The sequence below is a fragment of the Crotalus tigris genome, unplaced genomic scaffold (assembly GCF_016545835.1).
Source record: "Crotalus tigris isolate CLP2741 ecotype Arizona unplaced genomic scaffold, ASM1654583v1 scf7180000024437.13266115, whole genome shotgun sequence".
Classification (NCBI taxonomy): Eukaryota; Metazoa; Chordata; class Lepidosauria; order Squamata; family Viperidae; genus Crotalus; species Crotalus tigris.
The window spans coordinates 6,379,865-6,398,417 of record NW_024100606.1 but is presented as its reverse complement, the minus strand read 5'-3'; the positions used below and the strand labels follow the sequence as shown (position 1 = coordinate 6,398,417).

General features: G+C 39.6%; 2 protein-coding genes across 8 annotated transcripts in view; both read right to left on the bottom strand.

The window, feature by feature from the left end:
• Positions 1 to 5,463, bottom strand: part of REEP1 (receptor accessory protein 1) — an 87,987-nt gene extending 82,524 nt beyond the window's left edge. The window contains exon 1 of one of the 5 annotated variants that reach the window (XR_005555191.1): positions 4,927 to 5,463. Coding sequence is in view for 4 of the 5 variants with exons in the window: in XM_039331484.1 (XP_039187418.1) it covers positions 4,927 to 4,958 (32 nt within the window). In the remaining variant the exon portion in view is untranslated. The remainder of the gene's footprint in view (positions 1 to 4,926) is intronic. The other 4 variants (XM_039331484.1, XM_039331481.1, XM_039331480.1 and 1 more) reach the window with 4 other exon arrangements.
• A 6,024-nt stretch (positions 5,464 to 11,487) lies between these two features.
• LOC120302626 (charged multivesicular body protein 3) overlaps positions 11,488 to 18,553 on the bottom strand; it is a 47,070-nt gene continuing 40,004 nt past the window's right edge. For 2 of the 3 annotated variants that reach the window (XM_039331337.1, XM_039331335.1), the window contains 3 exons: positions 15,379 to 15,500; positions 14,945 to 15,059; positions 11,488 to 11,867 (listed from right to left, as the gene is read on the bottom strand). In XM_039331337.1, coding sequence (XP_039187271.1) covers positions 11,728 to 11,867; positions 14,945 to 15,059; positions 15,379 to 15,500 — 377 coding nt within the window. In that variant the 3' untranslated portion in view covers positions 11,488 to 11,727. The remainder of the gene's footprint in view (positions 11,868 to 14,944; positions 15,060 to 15,378; positions 15,501 to 18,553) is intronic. The other variant, XM_039331336.1, reaches the window with a different exon arrangement.

Below are 18,553 nucleotides of genomic sequence, written 5' to 3'. Positions count from 1 at the left end.
AACAGTGAAAGGTTGGACAATGAGTAAGAGCACACAGTTATAACTAATTGGTTGAAGAGAGCTGGCCACTGCATGAAGGAATCTGAGCTGTAATTGGCTGCTCGGAGTGTAAAGGGGGAGTTTTCTTGTTTCCCACCTGTTTCCTCTGTGTGCTGTGTGTGCCCTGTAATTTATTTCACAATGTTCTTGCTGTGTTGATTTACCTGACAATGCTCCTGTTTGCCTGCCTATCTAGTTTACTGTACATACAGTTGTAAAAATACATTTATATAAAACTACAAGTATGTGTCAGCATCTCTGACTCCACTTGGACACCAGCTGCGCAATTCCCTGACATGCTTCAACTAAGAATCAATATTGGGCTACATGCAAAGAGTATAAAATGCCATAATAAATTAATCTGTTCATTTATTTACAAGGAGTAGAATCCATATTGAATCAAGCGGTTTCAGCAGGCATCATTCATACAATTGATAGAAGCATTTAAGTCTTACTACCAGCATCCTCGAAAAGAGATATATCTGCCTCATTCCTGCAGGTTTGAGCACAAGGAGATGAAAGGATCAGCCATCTTACTCGCAATCATGGCGGACTTTTAAAGAACACTTAATTCACAAACCTTGTTTTCTAATCACTTTCAGAAATTGCCTATTAATTATTCTAAAGCTATTAGAAACCTTTGGAATGACAGGTTTGAAAAATCTTTATTGCATGAATTCAATCTTCAATTGAACAGAAGAAAAATTAACTCCAAACTTAAGAGCTTAAAGAATTTGTAATAAACAGCAGAAAGCTATTTGTTAAATATGTTTTATATTAATTACATTATTAAATAAGTTTTAATCTAAGAAAGTTATAAATGGATAAGGATCCAGGTAAATTTGGAATATTACTTTTTACCATAAGATTTTGGGATGAACTCTAAACATTAAACAGTTTCTCGTAGGGAACCGGCTTATTTTGGTTATAATGGCAATTGCAATTCATAACAAAAGACAAGTGATGATTTTAGAAACTCGACACTAGAGGTGAATAAAAATTATAAGTATAACAAAAGAAATACAAGTCTGATGTCAATTAATAATGAGACTTACAAAATGAAACAAAAATTAGAAATATTAGATGAAATCTTTGAGAAATGGAGCCAGAAGATACCAACAATATTGCCAGTAATTATTTCTACTTCTATGTTAATGAAGGAATGACAGATGCCAAACAAATTTTATCTGATAAAATAACTAAGAATATTTGTCTTTTCTTTTTTCCTGCATTTTTAATTCTTTCTCTCCATCCATTTAAGTTTAGTTTGTATTAATTTTAACTATTGTAATTAAAATTCTTAATACAAATTACATTTTAAAAAGTTAAGAGCATCTGCCAATATTGGTCCTTCTTGCATAAAACCAAAGGCTTATGAATTTTGACTACCTCAAATTGCTAAACTTTTATATTTTTCTTGCCTTAAAGTACATATATTTATTTGAACTTTCCCTGATAATTTTTCTTGCAATTTTCCTAATAGCATAGGGGGTTTCCTCTTTCCTTTTGTTTATATTGCTTATATGGTATCTCAAAGTTCGGAGAAATTCAGCAAAACTTACTGCGGAATACAGTCCTCATCCATGTCTACATAGAATCACCAAGAATAGAATCCAGGAGCTTTTGCATACAAAGCTGGGGCACTTTAAAGTGTCTGTGAGATTCTCAGTCATCCAGGTCATAGTTGTCTCAAAGGTGCTTTTTTCTACAAAAGGCAACTGGACTGTTTTTTTCCTTGAGAAAGAAGCAGAAAATGTTTTGCTTCTCATCCAAGAAGCTTCATTAGTTCTGATGGTGGAGGAATGGAACTGATGAAACTTCTTGAATGAGAAGTGAAATGTTTTATTTTTCTTCCTCAAGGAAAAAACCAGTCCAGTTGCCTTTTGTAGAAAAAAGCATCTTTGAGATATTAATGAAGCTATTGTCTTTTCCCCAAATATAATACAAAGTTTCTTTCAGAAAGAAGGTAGTTATCCGAATTGTAAAAATTGATATATCTTTATTTTTCCTACTCCTTTCTGTAGCATAGCTCTGAGAAATAGGAGGTACACTACACATTCAAATGCTTCAATCACATAGCATATTTGAAATCGGCCTGCCCAATCCTGATGTTGTGAGTGCAACTATTTCAAAACAAATAATACCCCCTTTCCATCTCCCCCCCCCCAAGGTTAGAGTTATTGGTTGAGAGAGAAATATTTCCACCAGACTTTGAATGCAAAAGAAGGCTTCAACTCCCCTCTTTCTCTTCCCACTATTTTAATTTCCCATCCACCACTGAATGCTGTTGCAGGCAAGTATGATACTAAAATGCATGACCTGAACATGTGCATATCAAGAAGAAAACATTTAAAAAAAACACAGAGAGAGAAAACATAGAGAAATAAAGCTAAATAGAGAATATTCTCTAAATATTCTCTAAATAAAAATATTGTCTAAACAGAGGACCAGTTTGATCTAATGGTTAAGGTACCAGGCTAAAAAGTGTGAGACTGTGTGTTCAAGTCCCGCCTTAGCCATGAAAGCCAGGTGGGAAATTATGGGCCGGTCACTCTTTCTCAGCCCAATCCACATTACAGGATTGTTTCTGTGGGGAAAATAGGAAGAGGAAGGTGCATCATTTGACTGATGAAGTTTCTATTGTTATATAAGTATATTGTGGCAGCAATAGATTAATGATCTGTTCTAACAATGAAAGTGATATGGCCTCCAAATACTCACTAATTTTTGTATATGATGAGATACTGAAAATTCTTATGAAAATAAAATGTGGCAGGGTTCATCTGACATAATCTATAAAGTGTCACTTCAGTCTCAAAATGCTCCAACCAGTACAGCCATTACATTTTGGGAGTTGACGTCCACATACCTGTAAGATGCTCAGGAGGAGGAAGGTAAATTTATGCAGACTCACATTTGGACAAATGCTATACTGTATGCTCCTCCCTATTTGCAGGAACCTGATAAAAGACCTTTGAAGGACTGATCTAAATTGCCCTGCATTGCCAAGCTATTTTGCATAATCAAGAGAATGCCTCACATTTTTACTCTTCTAAGTCCTAATGTTACATCTCAAACAAGGATACATTTTCTTTCAGTAAATTGTATCTAACAAAGAATAATAATAACATATATTGCTCCTTCCTCCCTACATATAGGAAAGATCTCATGATTACAATATTTGTTCAATTTGCCTTTGTTTCTTAGAACTCCATTATCAACTCACATGTTTTCAAACAGTCTTCCTGTAAGGGGAAAAACAGCCCCACTAATCTACATCTTCCAGATGTTGTAAAGTGAGCCTGAGTTTAAAAAAAAAATCAAACCAGAAAGTATATTAAACTATGAAAAAGATGCAGAAATAGAATTGTAAAGTTAAGCAGCAAGACTATGTAAAATTTGGGGGAAAGGAGGGAAATGGAAAAAACAGATCTGCAGCAACAATGACTGAAATGTCATCACATTGCTTAAACCAAAGATCAGCAAAACACTCCTATTGTTTAAAAAACAGCTATAAAATGAACATCTAACCACAGAAAGTAGCAGCTGCAGATGTATCAATAGAACTTGCCAGCTTCTTTTCTGCAGCCTTTGGAATGCTTTGTCACTAAAATGTATGGTGTGTCATTGAAAGGCTCTTGACTCTTTCAGAGAGGAAGTAAAAAGACAATCTCACCATCCTCCTATCTTTGAAACTGCTGGACAGTGACTGGTTCTACTGAAGACAGCTAATTCCACTAATCTTCCCCAGGCCCTTCAGGTGAGTTGGACTCCAACTCCCATCACCCCCGCTAGCATTTATGGCCCAGACACATTGGTCTGGGTTGAGGGAGGTGCTCAATCAATCTAGTTCAAACAAACAAACAAAGGCATTGGACCTCCAACATTAAAGAGTCCCCAGAATTTCAGTAAGCCCTAGGAAGACTTCCATTCAAAAAAAAAAAAACATCTACAAGAAAAATTGGCTCTCGGGGTTTTTTTGGTTTTTTTTTTTTTTTTTTTTTTACGTTTTAGGAGCACAAATTCTTTTCCTTTTTTCCCCCTGCTGCCTGTCTCTCCTAAGAAAGCCTTAGTTTTAGAGGGTTCTCTGGAAATGGTTTCTATTGTTTGTTTCCCAGAGAGAATGCCTCAAATTCCTGTACCAGCATCTCCCACCTTCCATGAAATAGCAGCCCCCCCCCCAAAAAAAACAAAAGCCGACGCCCTTCAATTTCTCCTCCTAGATTTAGGTGTCCTCGAGATCGGTTCTTTTCTGTTAAGGGAGAAAACCTAATGCATTTTGTAAAGTGAGCACTAATTTACAAGAGAAAAATTAAGACTTTTTTCCCCACTCCCATCACTCAAGGACCGTTCCAGATAGCGCCCTCTGGTAGGTGAGACAGAAATACGGTAGCTATTTCTAATAACAAAGCGTTGATTTTCCCTGCCCTTTTTCAAGACTCGTTTTTTCCTTCTTTTTCCCTCTCTCTATACCCGGTTGCATTTGCCAAAGGGAATACCGAAAAGCCGCCTTCTTCTGTTGCAGCTTCAAACGGATCCCTACCTCTTTCTGCGTATATGGCTAAATCTAAGGTAAGGATAGTCAGTCACTATTTCAACCCATGTATAGTACACATTTCGCTCGAATAAAACAATCTGCTTTAAGTCTCACTGCTGATCTCGACTGCTGCTCTACAAGAAAAACAGGGACAGGCAACAGCGCACGAACTGCTAAATTTAGATGGCTGGTGTGCCTGAGCAGATCTTATTAGCCGTTGCATTCGGTGGAAACTACACGGGCACACAAATGGGCAGACCCCAAAAGCACCACTAAAGCTGCTTTCACTGTGCAACGACCGGTCTTCGGGGAAAACCGCAGGTCGAGACCCACCCCAAGTTGGTACTCACACCACTAGTCTGGAGATGATCCAGGAAACCATGGCGCTGCAGGACTTGGGTGACAGCAAGACGGGGATAGGATTTTCCCCGGGCTCGAGTCGGTCGGTCCGCAGTCGCTAGAATGAGCAGAGCAGGCGTCTCAGCCATTCGGCATCTAGCGCGCAGCCTCACTAGGGAGCGGCCGGAAACAGTAGCAGGCACTCGCTCAGATGTGGGATCCTAACCTCGCCCGCAAGGCTGGGACAGCTTTAGCACCTGTTCTCGGGATCTCTGTCTGTCCCTTTGCTATTCCTCTTCCTCTGAGAAAAGGCGCATCGCTCAAGTGATCGATCTTAAGATTACCACCCTTGGAGATGGGCAACGAAAACAAGCAGCCCCTTTGCTTTCATGACTGCAGTATATGGCCAGTCCGAAGCAATTGATATGCCCGACTGAGACAATCATCAACACTATAGAAAGCTATAAGTTGTCTTAAGCATGGTTTTTTGTACGAACTTCACCGTTTACCATCTACACGTTTTTCAGCTACACATGGAGGTTGCTATTACATGTTTCTTAGAGGTAACTCCAGTAGTAGAATCGCTAAGGACACGTGTTGGTTGAGATTTTTATGCTAGGTCATAGTTTACCAAGGCGTTATAAAGGGTACAGCATTTACCAAGCAATTGTAAAGTATAAAAATTGCACTTATGGATCACTTTTAAAGCTGGCTAACCATCCATAGCTTCAGATAGTGACTTTTTTCCTCCTAGGATTTTCCCTCTCTTCTTGTTTCCATCTTTTGATGCCAAGAATATACCTCATAGTCTATGCATTGTTCTTATTGAAGTTATTTTCGTAATCATTCATAGTTGCTGCAGTAAAATGTGCTTGTTTTCTCTCTGCCTGAATTCAGCATTATACCAAAAACTATTTTAGTAACTGCAACCATTACTTCTGAAGCTCCAGCATGCATATCTGTCTATAAAAGAAAGAGATAGCAGGTTCATGGTACAACCTTACCACCATTTTAGGAGGGGGGAAAAAGCCATGTGGTCAGTAGGTAGGAAATTAATCATGTGAGTGGCATGAATTGTTTTATTAAAAATGAAGATTACATGGAATGACAGGGAACAAGCTCATCATTTTACCTTCTAACAACTAGGCATAGTGTGACTCCCATACTTTCTCTGGCAGCTGCTTAAAAATTGGAAAATACACTTACACTCGCACAGAAAAACACACTTGCTCATTCCCAAGGTTAGACAATAGTCATTTTCTGAGAGCACTTATAACTTGATCTCAAAACTCCGGAAATTTGAGAAAAAATGAGATGTTCCTGTAATAAACATAGTCTCCAGGGTGCCAGCTAAGCTTCAGCATTATTCCTCCAGGCATTGAGCAATCTACTGCCAGATGTGATGTTCCTTTTATTCTAGACTTCCACCCCCAAGTTTTGCTTGTGCAATCCTCAGGAGAGAAGTGCAAAAAGTCTTAGGGATGGGACTATCCTGTTGTAAATCTTATTAGAAAAATCAGATGGCAGAGCCATGGGTTGTAAATACTGTATATGATAATATAAAAAGTATTGTTTTTATCATGATTGTAATTATATCACAATGTATATGAATTGTATAGTATTTGTTTAGTGTCTGAGATGTCCATCTGAGTCTCTGAAGCATTCCGTATTCCGTTTGGTGTGTGTGTGTGTGATATTCCAACGGGCCTAGCCGAAACTTCCGTATACCCTCACCAAACATGCACCCACTTTTCCCACAACCGAGGAAGTATGTGTGTTTGGAGAAACTCGGATCCCAAGAGATTTTCCTTCAAGTCCGGACCCGGCTTTCATAAAATTTCGGCTAAGCAGGGCTTGGAGTCTTCCATGGCCTCTGCCACGGCGAACGCCCACTTCGTGGGACGGCTCCTATTGCTTCTGTTGGCTTTAGGGCCCCTTTCCTTCGACGACGATGCTATTCTCCCAATCTTCAAGAGAGAGCACTTCTCTAACGCTGTCTCCGAAGCTGCCGTCTTCGGTCTTCCGCGGCCCTTCAGTCGGGCAGCTACAAAGAACACCAAGTCGGGGATGAACCACTCTCCAACCTGATCCGGGGGGGGGGGGAGGCGGTCGCTGAGTCATCCCATTTTTCCCCCAATTCCTGCGCATCTCCGTCTGGCAGTGGCGGTGGCTGGAATCCAAAGCAGAAGCAGTCGAGCGCCGTGCGCTTTACGAAGATGTGCGTCCCGGTGCAGGCTTTGGAAAGGTGTTTTCCCGGTCTGTCTTGCCGATTTCTCACAGCCGTAGCGCCCGGGGAGAAATGGTAAAACAAGCGGCTATAGCCTTTGTCCTGCCGCTGATGCCACGCTGAAGCCCGCCAAATCTGTCGGCTGGGCGCGGTCAGGACATCTCTGGTTACATGATCGCGGGTTCCATCGGTTAGGATTATTTTTCAATCTCAGCAACTTTAAGGTGTGGGCATCAACTCCCAGAATTGGATTGAGAAACACTGGGTTATGGGAAATAACTATCAGGTAGTGAGCATATGGAGAATTTTGGCTGTGCGAGATCTGGAAGGGCCTTGGCAGACCTTTTTTTCTCTGGGTATAATTCCAATTTATTCCTTTGCTAATTTTTTCTTTAGCATTTACAGTTTTGTTAATGAAAACATCAGTTATGTAATTATAGCATTTTCATACTAGCATTGTTTGTATTCAATGATTTGATTAATTGCTTATTAGTTGCCTTTATTCTTTGAAAAACCTTCAATAGGCTGGAAAGAGAATGTTTTTTATTTAGTTTGCAAATTTCATAGGCTATCTGAAACGTGGGTTCTGATCTGCCAGTACAGAGCTCCTCTTATCTGCTGGGATCATTCCTCCCCAAATTCATAAATGACTATAGCCACCAATTTCAGAACTACCTCCAATTATGCTATTTTTGTTAGCCAACTAAAGCCCCAATTGCCCAATCAACATGAAGTATGATGATTTAGGGAAGGGCTACATGGAAGTAATAATTTCCAAGTATTTCTTCTTCACCTAGCAGTTGGTAAGAAAACAACTGTATTTTATTTTGCAATTGCAAATCATAAATATTTAATCACATGTACTGCCTCTCTAGGAAAAAGGTTGAATGAAGATCCTCCAAATAGAAAGCAACATAAATTCTTACACTAATACAAATGCAAATACAGTTGCTCAGGGTTTCCATGGTGAAATCATGCTTTCACAAGAAATCAGTTTTTACTACAGATAGTTTTTGATTTAAAGAATTATAACAGAACCTGGAATTTCTGTCATCAGTCATGACTGTCATAAGTCAAGGCATCAACTTGACCAGCTCAATTTTATGATCTTTTTTGTGATGGACATAAAATGAATATGGTGGTCATAAAGCAGGTCCATCCATTCCTATGATAATTTTTTTGCAGGCCCAAAAAGCTACAGTAAAAGCCAGCAAAATCATTGTAAATCGCTGTCACATGACTGCAGAACACTGCAATCACAACCAGTGATGCTGGTGATGGCTGCGGCCAGGCAGTGGAGATTGCATGGGTGATCCATGAGCACGATGGGGTCAGAAATGCCTGCCAGTGGGTGGACTTGGATATGTGAAGCATGAACATGGTGACACTGGGGCTGGTTGCTACTAGGAAGGTGAGGGCGCAAGTGAATTACTGGAGCAAATTTTGACTTTCCCTGCCAGCTTCCCCACTGACTTGCTTGTGGGAAGCCAATAGAAAAGGTCACAAACGGTCATGTGATCCTGGGAGACTGTTCTGGATCGTATAACTCTATGTAACCCTAACTAGAGAGCATGTATCTGTATGTTAGAATATCTGGCATTTATTGGGTTAAGTGCTGTCTACTTAAGAGATGGATTATGGGAAATGTAGTTTAGTTAGTTACGCTGAGTTCCAAATCGTGAAGCCACGTGAGTCAGGTCGTGACTCAAAGACTCTTGTGCCAGGCTGATCACCGATTTGGTCCTGTTGCTGACAAAGACTGAACCAGAAGATCAAACCTCAAACTATGTATTTGTGTTTATGCATTGTTCGATGTAACACTTGCTTATTCTGTTATATTTGTGCATGTTTTATCTTCACTTTATAGTTATGCATGTTTGATACTATATTTTACCTATTTAGTCACAAGTTAACCAGCAATAAGTATTGCATGCCTTAATGCTATGTTTTTTGCTATTTCAGTTAGTTAGTAGTGGAAATGTAAATTTCCAAGCAGGGAGTGTTCTGAATCGTATAACTCTATGTAACCCTAACTAGAGAGCATGTATCTGTATGTTAGAATATCTGGCATTTATAGGTTAAGTGCTATCTCCTTAAGAGGTGGATTATGGGAAATGTAGTTTAGTTAGTCAATGATCCCATGTTAATGGGTCAGTGGGAAGAGTTTCTAAAGGGCATTGGGAGACTTCCTGGACACAAGCCAGATTAGAATGCCTTTGTCTGAGAGAAGCATGGACCATCGGATGTCACCAGATAACCCTGCTTTAACGCTATAAAGATGGTATGGAGAGAGCATCATTCTTTCACCTATGGGGATGAACGGAGATGTATTTGTCCAGAAGCCACCAGCATAAATGCAAGTAATCTCTCTGAATAAATATATTTTTGTTATGAAATCATTTCCATTGAGTTTATCTATCTGATCTGATTTATAGGGCATTTTAACTCAGGATCAGGATGGAGACTGCTACCTTCATAAAGGTGAGCCAAGCAAACAAACAAATCCAGACAACTACTAAGCACTAATCAAATGTAATAATAGAAAATTAATAAAAAAAAGTTTGAAAAAAAGAAATAGAATTAACTCTGCTCTGCTGTTATTTTTACTCGCTGAAAAACTTTTGATATGATCCAAATTAATTTCTTAAGCAATGATGAGTAGATATGGATTCCTATTTTATTAAATGGGTGGAAATGTTTCACCAACAATCCTGTGTGAAAATTCTAACAAACAATTGATTTCAGAAACATTGCAGTGTGCAGGAGATTGGACTTGATAGCCCCTTAGATCAGACATGTCAAACACAAGGCCCGGGGCATGGATGTGGTCCACGAAGTGGTTTCATGTGGCCTGCGAAGCCATCCTGGAAACAGTGAGGGAATGGCCCCTGTTGCCCTGGCCCTGGCTGGCCGGGAGCCAATGTACAATTTTATGGTGTCCGTCTATGCTGAAACGCATTCAGTTTTAGCTCCACAAGGCTGTCTGGAAACAGCAAGGAACCAGCCCCTGCCATGTCACCCCCGCCCCCTGGGTGCATAGAGGGGTCACCTTTGTGAGGAATGAAGAAATGCACCATCGCGCTGGCCGCTTCCAGGCGATGGTGTATTTCTTCATTCCTCACAAAGGGTGACACCTCTCCAGCTGCGTTTCTTGCCTGTTTTTCTTCCTCCCTCATCTCAAATATTTCCCCACCACTGTGTACTTAGGAAAAAAGGAAGGAAAGAAGGAAAAGAGAGGGAGGGTCTGAGGGAAATCCTACCTTAGTCCTGCCCTGCTACCCTTTCACCATCCCCTTGCCCCCTCCCCCGGCCTATCCCGGGGGTCTCCCATCCTATTGCTAAGGAAGCTTTGGATACAAAGCAGGATCTCATCCCATGGAGAGGGAATGGGCCTCTGACTTTGCCCTTGTACCTATCATGAGCAACTTGGCTAAGGAGAGCAAGCACAGCAGCAGCAGCCTTGAGGAGGAGGTAAATGCAGCTGGGCACCCTCTTGGGGAACTGGGGCTGGGCTTGGTGCTGCGGATGCTTGACGGCCAGGCTGGGCATTTGACCTCTGCTTCCCAGGGCTCCAGGAAGCCCGTGGCACCATCCAACCCCCCCCCCCCCGCATGGCCTGAGAGGAACAGTGAGGCTCCTCCAGTGAACCATTCCTTGGCACTTGCTCCGGTCCCACCCCCTTCTGCCAGAGACCCTCATATCTGTCCCACTCCTGCCCAGGCCCCCACAGGCACCCTTGACACAAACGATGTAGAGCTGGCCATGCCCATCCAGTAGGCCACACTCACTCCATCCACGCCCACCCAGTAGGCCACACCCACCCTGGCCATACCCACCCAGACCCAAGGGCAACCGCAGTGAAATTGAGTTTGACACCCCTGCCTTAGATCCTTCTATCCTATCTCAGGTCACACACAGATTTCAAGCTTTACTGAGAAATCTATGAAAAATAAAGAACAAATAAATGTACACAAAGTAGAAAAAACAAGTCATTAAAGTCCTGCCAGCTTGCTTTAAGAGAGCCACAAAGATGATTTGGGGGATGGAAGCTAAAACATATGAAGAATGGTTGCAGGAATTGGATCTGGCTAGTCTAGTGAAAATGACTATTGGTGACATGATAGCAGTGTTCCAATATTTTAGGGGCTGTCACAAAGAAGAAGGAGTCAACCAATTTTCAATTCCATTATTTATTTGTAATGAACTATTACCGTTCTTTTATTATTCTCACCTGAGACTGTAATAAGCATTAAAAGCTGTTTATTAAAATCCAGTTAGTACTTTAAAAATCTGTATAATGCTACTGTGGTATGTTCAAACTAAAAAAATGAATTTGAGGAAATCGTAGGTAAATCATACATATTTTATTTTGTTTGACAATATACTAGATTCTCTTTATTGTGTCAGAGAGGTTTTGACCTGACATACATTGATATGGCAAAAAGGGTTAAAAAAAATATTTCTGAACATAAGCGCACAAAAAATAGAATATATACAGGAAAAACGTCTGTAGGAAGATTTACATTATAAAGGCATGACAGAATTGCCTATGGCGAGATGAACCCAGCTATGCAACTGTTTCCTTTTAGCTACGAAGTGTAGCTAATCTTGACTGCATGGCTTCAATATCTTCTTCTTCATCATCTACAACAGCTGCTGTGGCCCCTTCAGGCTCCTGCTCTGGAAGGGCATCTGTAACCTTACTAGGTGCTTTGCCCAAGGCTCCTGCAGAAATAAATCAAAGCAAGCAGCTGAGCAACAAAAAGAAACACTGCAATATAGAAAGGATCATCTTAAAACTAGTTTGATCTAATGGTTAAGGCATGTAGCTAGAAATCAGGAAACGAAAACTAACTGGATGTGTTCGGTCCAGTCACTCACTTTCAGTCCAAGCCACCTCACAGGGTTGTTGTGAGGAAAGGAGAAAGGAGTATGTTCACTACCTTGATTTATTTATAAAAACAATAAGGGTGGGATAAAAAAAATCTAAAAAAATCCCTTCCTGTATAGTGCTTCTTTTAAATATTGTTCAAAAGGAAATATCAGCCTCATCCTGTTAATGAACCAGTTTCAATGCAAGTATTGCCCCTCCCCTAGAGTAGATACATTTGGGAGCTATCAGCAACCCACAGAAAGTAGGGGCCTTAAATGTTCAGGCAAAACAATCTAAGGCACTTAAGATAATAGCTAAAATTATGCATGAAAGCCTTGTAAAAATCTGACTAAACATAATAAAAACTTCATAACCAACAGTTAGAACTACCTGTTTTATTGAAAGCTGTCATTCCCCCTCTCCCTATTAACACAATTTGTTCTGAGTACAACTCAGTTAATCAATTTTAATCTTTAGAACTATAGCCTGCCATCAACAACTCTTTCTGCATGATATAGCTTTGGGAGTTGAGAATAGATTTCAAATTAATTAATTCATTATATGCGGATAGGATTCGTTGGAAGAATCTTGCTGCCCAATGCACTCAAGAAAAGGAACCAATGATGATGATTTCATTCTAAAAACACTGCCTATCACTCTGCAAAATTAAAATTTAAAGATATCTTGGGATGAGTCCAACTGTTCAAATAACCAAATGGTATAAAGATGGCATGAGCATTTGAGCAAAGAAGCTTGGAAAAATTTAGTAGAAAAAACATGGTCACTGGTTCCCTAAAGAGGCCCCTTATATCCCAACAAACTGGCAAGGACCTATTATGTGAGAACCAAATATTAAGAGAAAGAATATTATGAAGACAGAAAAGAACATCTGAAAATCTGAACAAATAGGGTGAAGTGTGGAATCATTGATGCTTTCTGAGCTTGGCTGTTTTCTTGCCTGATTGTTGTTCTGGTAGTTGATTACAATCACCCTGATAAGCAGATATTAACATCAGGATTAATAATAGACTAACAGTCAAACAGTAAACAATAGCCTAATTAATGAACTACCAAGAAGAAAACAGCACTCCCACCAACACAAACAAAACAAGCCATCTCATATAAACAGAGAGCAAACCCCATTCCTTCCTAGGTTGTTACATTGTTGAGTAATGAAACATCTATAAGAAAGCAACCAAACAGAGAGCAACAAGAACTCCACAACCAAGACAGAGCTAGACCATGATTGGAAGCAAATAGGAAACAAAGAATTTCCACAAGGAGAATGCTTCACTGCCAAGAAAAACCTAGAAAAATAATATAAAAATATTTAGCAACATTAAAAGCATAGTGCTATTCATGCAGCTCAGGCTATAAAGATAAAATAGAAAATATTTTCTATGTATTTTACTTGTATAGGAGATTATATGTAATTTTTATGATGCTTATGTTGTAAAATACTCCTCATAACACATAGTTTAAAGAAGCCTCTAGATTAGTGTTTCTTAATCTGGGCTACCTTAAGATATGCAGACTTCAGTTCCCAAAATTTTCCAGCCAACATAGGAGTTGAAGTCCTTAAATGAGGACTTGAGAAACGCAAGAGAAAGTATGATTCTTATTGAAATGATTCAATTAATTTAAGCAGCTGTTTTTGCCTACTTTTATTTGTTACATGGATTTAATAAAAATGTCTTGTTTGGAATATATTTTCCTACTCCTTATTTTTTTAGTACTACAGCTTGTCAATAAAGGATGTAAAACTTCTGTTGGGAATAAATTCATATTAGAAAATATTATGTCAAAATGAAGTTGAAATTGTATATGTATTAAAGTAATGCAGTCTGTTTCTAGTTTTAAAAGGCTGAAATCTCAATATTACAAAATTCTAACAATTTTACCATCTGAGTTAGAGAAAACACAGCATGATAATTGATAATTGGAACAGTGAATAATGCTCAACCTCTTCCCTCACAAAACAGTTTCTGGCATCCATACAAATATAATAAACATAATAAATTATGAATGACCGCAGAGGAACTGCAACATTCACCCTTTTTTCTCCCCCACTGCTGGGTCTCCACAGACACTGGGCCTGTGCATACTCACCTTGCAAAGATCTAGCGAGCCTTCGATTTCTTGGCCTGCTTTGGTGCTTCAGGCCTTCAGTGCATTCGCAGAGAATAGAAGCCCAAAGTACCTCAAGATCATGTAAGATCAGTAGTGCTATATCTCGTGCTACCGATCTCACATGATTTCACGGTATTTTAGGCCTCTGTTCTCTACAAAAGGAGGCCTGGATGAGAGGTGCAGCAAAAGGCTTTGCAAACAGAGGGAAGGCCTGAAGCACTGAAGCTCAGATCCATCTTTGCAAAAAGCCTTTGCTACCAAGAATGGAAGCCGGGAGGGCTGCATGCGTGCCTCCAGGCCTCTGTTTACAGTGGCAAAGGCCTTTCCTCAAAGCCTTTACCACCATAAATGAAAGCTCAGAGGAACACGTGAAACCCTCCTTTTTGCAAACTCGACTGAAGCCTATAGGGACGTGATCTCTCGTCTCTGCAGGCCTTGGCAAGCCTTTGCTCAAGGTGAAACCATGGCAGAGAGGCTGGAGAGATCTACATCGAGATAAGTGACCCAATAGGGCAGGATGGGGAAGAGAGGGAAATATGAGATATCTAAGTGGGTCGGGGGAGGCCTTGGGGGTCGGGAGCACTAGCCCCCCCCACAGTCTTCTCCACCCTAGATATCTCATGCACTTAATCTGCGTTTGATTAGCGAATGCATGGGCAAAAGCAGGGAGTGATCACGTTCAAGTAACATGATTCACTCCTACAAATCCTCGGGTTATGAATGTAATTGGCAAGCTCCATTACATTCGTAACTCAAGGATTACCTGTAAAGCTATGTGGACATTTATGCCCTCACTCACCAGCAGTAATTTCAAACAAAATTTTGTCAATCTCTATCTCTGCTTCCTCTTCCATTTCTTCTTGGTCTTCCATACTTTCAAAAGTGTCCTCTAGCATTTCTTCTATGATACCTGCCTAAAGGATGTGCAGAAATTAGATCATAATATTATTTATATGTACATGATAATAAGAAACCAGTCCTCCCAATCACACCTTTAAAAGATCTAACTATACCAAACTAACTTCACCAATTCAATGGACTAGAATATATGGCAAGCATTCGCTCTGAACTGATTTTAAATCTACAAAGGAAAAGGGCAGGTGAGAACATGAAATCAGGAGACATAAATAGAGAATCCATATTTGAAATTTATTTGCATCTCTCATATAGTTTGTTACATGTTAAATGTGTAAATGATACACTCATTATACTTTAATAAACTTTTAATCTCACCTTCATCATTTCTTTGGATAGCTCTCTCATTGTAGCCTGAATTTCAGGGATTTTTACTAGATTTTGCATAGCTTTCATGACTTCTGTGCTCTTTTGCAGGGAACCAGCTACTCTCAGGACAGCTGCCAAGAGAATGCATGGAAGGTTTTAAATCAAGCTGAGATCACTGGAAGAGCATCTTTGGCCTCAAGATTGTCATGGCCACCCAGTTAAAGCTTCTTATTTAATTCAGAGGGGAGTGAAGATAGTCAAGGTTACAAAATACTAGTATTTTTCTCATAGCTTAACTTTATAAAAACCCATAAGAATGAATATGACCATCATGTGTCTAAAATTCCAGCCTTTTTCCAATTGTTCTATCATACTTTAAGTTGTATAATCAAGGTAAAACAATATTCCATACAGACAGTAATGCAAACAACTATTAACAACTGTAAAGTGCTAAATTTGGTTTATTTTGCCCTTTTAGTAACATTCAATGTTTTTCACAATTAAAATAGTTAACTATCAATAAATGAGCATTGTTAAGTTTATTTTATCAGTAGATGGGTTTTTAAGCAAGAAGAATCTGTAATTTCCAAAAATACTACATGCTATTTTGCAACCTAGAATTATCTTTTTTAATAGAAAGTAGTACAGTGAGGGAAACATTATTTGATTCCCTGCTGATTTTGTATGTTTGCCCACTGACAAAGAAATGATCAGTCTATAATTGTAATGGTAGGTTTATTTTAACAGTGAGGGACAGAATAACAACAAAAAAAATCCAGAAAAACACATTTCAAAAAAGTTATAAATTGATTTGCATTTTAATAAGTGAAATAAGTATTTGACCCCTTCGCAAAACATGACTTAGTACTTGTGGCAAAACCCTTGTTGGCAATCACAGATGTCAGCTGTTTCTTGTAGTTAACCACCAAGTTTGCACAGATCTCAGGAGGGATTTTGTTCCACTCCTCTTTGCAGATCCTTTCCAAGTCATTAAGGTTTCGAGGCTGACATTTGGCACCTCGAACCTTCAGCTCCCTCCACAAATTTTCTATGGGGTAAAGGTCTGGAGATTGACTAGGCCACTCCAGGACCTTAATGTGCTTCTTCTTGTTGCCTTGGCTGTGTGTTTTGGGTGATTGCCATGCTGGAATACCCATCCATGACCCATTTTCAATGTCCTGGCTGAGGGAAGAAGATTCTCACCCAAGATTTGACGATACATGGCCCCGTCCATCATCCCTCTGATGCGGTGAAGTTGTTCTGTCTCCTTAGCAGAAAAACACCCCCAAAGTATAATGTTTCCACCTCCATGTTTGATGGTGGTGATGGTGTTCTTGGGGTCATAGGCAGCATTCCTCCTCCTCCAAACACGGCAAGTTGAGTTGATGCCAAAGACCTCGATTTTGGTCTCATCTGACCACAACACTTTCACCCAGTTCTCCTCTGAATCATTCAGATGTTCATTGGAAACTTCAGACAGGCCTGTACATGTGTTTTCTTCAGCAGGGGGACCTTGCGGGTGCTGCTGGATTTAAGTCCTTCACGGTGTAGTGTATTACCAATTGTTTTCTTGGTGACGATGGTCCCAGCTGCCTTGAGATCATTGATAAGATCCTCCCTTGTAGTTCTAGGCTGATTCCTCATTGTTCTCATGATCATTGAAACTCCATGAGATGAGATCTTGCATGGAGCCCCAGACTAAGGGAGACTGTTATTTTGTGTTTCTTCCATTTGCAAATAATTGCACCAACTGTTCTCACCTTCTCACCAAGCTGCTTGGCAATAGTCTTGTAGCCCATTCCAGCTTTCTGTAGGTCTACAGTCTGACATCCTTGGGCAGCTCTTTGGTCTTGACCATAGTGGAGAGTTTGGAATCTGATTGATTACTTCTATGGACAGGTGTCTTTTATACAGATAACAAGCTGAGATTAGGAGCACTCCCTTTAAGAGAGTGCTCCTAATCTCAGCTCATTACCTGTATAAAAAACCCTGGGAGCCAGAAATCAAATACTTATTTCACTCATTAAAATGCAAACCAATTTATAACTTGTTTGAAATGCATTTTTCTTGATTTTTTTTGTTGTTATTATGTTTCTCACTGCTAAAATAAACCTACCATTAAAATTACAGACTGATCATTTTTTGTCAGTGGGCAAATGTACAAAATCAGCAGGGGATCAAATACTATTTTCCCTCACTGTACATTTCAGATCCAAATGGATCTATTTTTTGATACCAAGTTGCCTGAGGATGTTAATTGGGCTGCTTCTTTTTCCACATGTGGAGTATATTCAGGTCTCTGGTGTACATTTCAGCTAAGCACATTGGAAGACAGCAAGAATGCAGGTGGAAGAAAATAATGGGTCCTCGGTGTTCTCTGAGCTTGGTTGTTTTATGCAGATGTTTCATTAACAAACTAGCTAAAAATAAACCCCACTCCTTGCTACCACTAATTATGTTAGCTAGTTTGAGTAATTAAATGGCTCCTTAAAAACAATTAAGCTCAGAGAGCACCAAGGACTTATTTCAACAGCTACAAATATTCTCCTTTATTAGAGGAAAATCATCTCAAATTTAATCAAATACCAGAACAAGTTCATTATGGAGCCTAATTTGTGGTAGCAATGGAGATAAGAAAATCTTTTGTTTTTTTTCCTTTACCACCAGATTTTTGCAGTGTCAGTCAAATAAGTTTCTACAAGTGATTTGGAGTCTTTTAGATTGTGGCCAAACTAGAAATGTACAAAACCCTTGATATGACCAAATGATTAAATTCATCATTACTAAGTAAGACTTTCTTAACTGGACAGCAATAATCTAACTACAGATAATCCTTGACCTATGAACAAAATTGATACTAGAATTTCAGTTGTTAAGCAAAATGGCATTAAATGGTCATACATGATCATTTCATTCAACGTCTGCAATCCCACTTCTCTCAGTTGTGGTTGCTAAGTGTCTGGATGGGTAATTGAGCAGATGGAGTAAAAGAGCTGCCTACCAAAGGAGAGTAGGCAGTTCCCCTCTAATAGGTCTGCTCAAAATGTTGGATGTGGGCCTTTTAGTGATAATCCTCCTCCAAAACTAGAATGCTCTCATTAATTATGTTTGGTACCATTCTTACTGTCTTTTCAGTGTTAAAGACATTTTTATTCTCCCATGTGTTTCAACAGAATGTTCACAT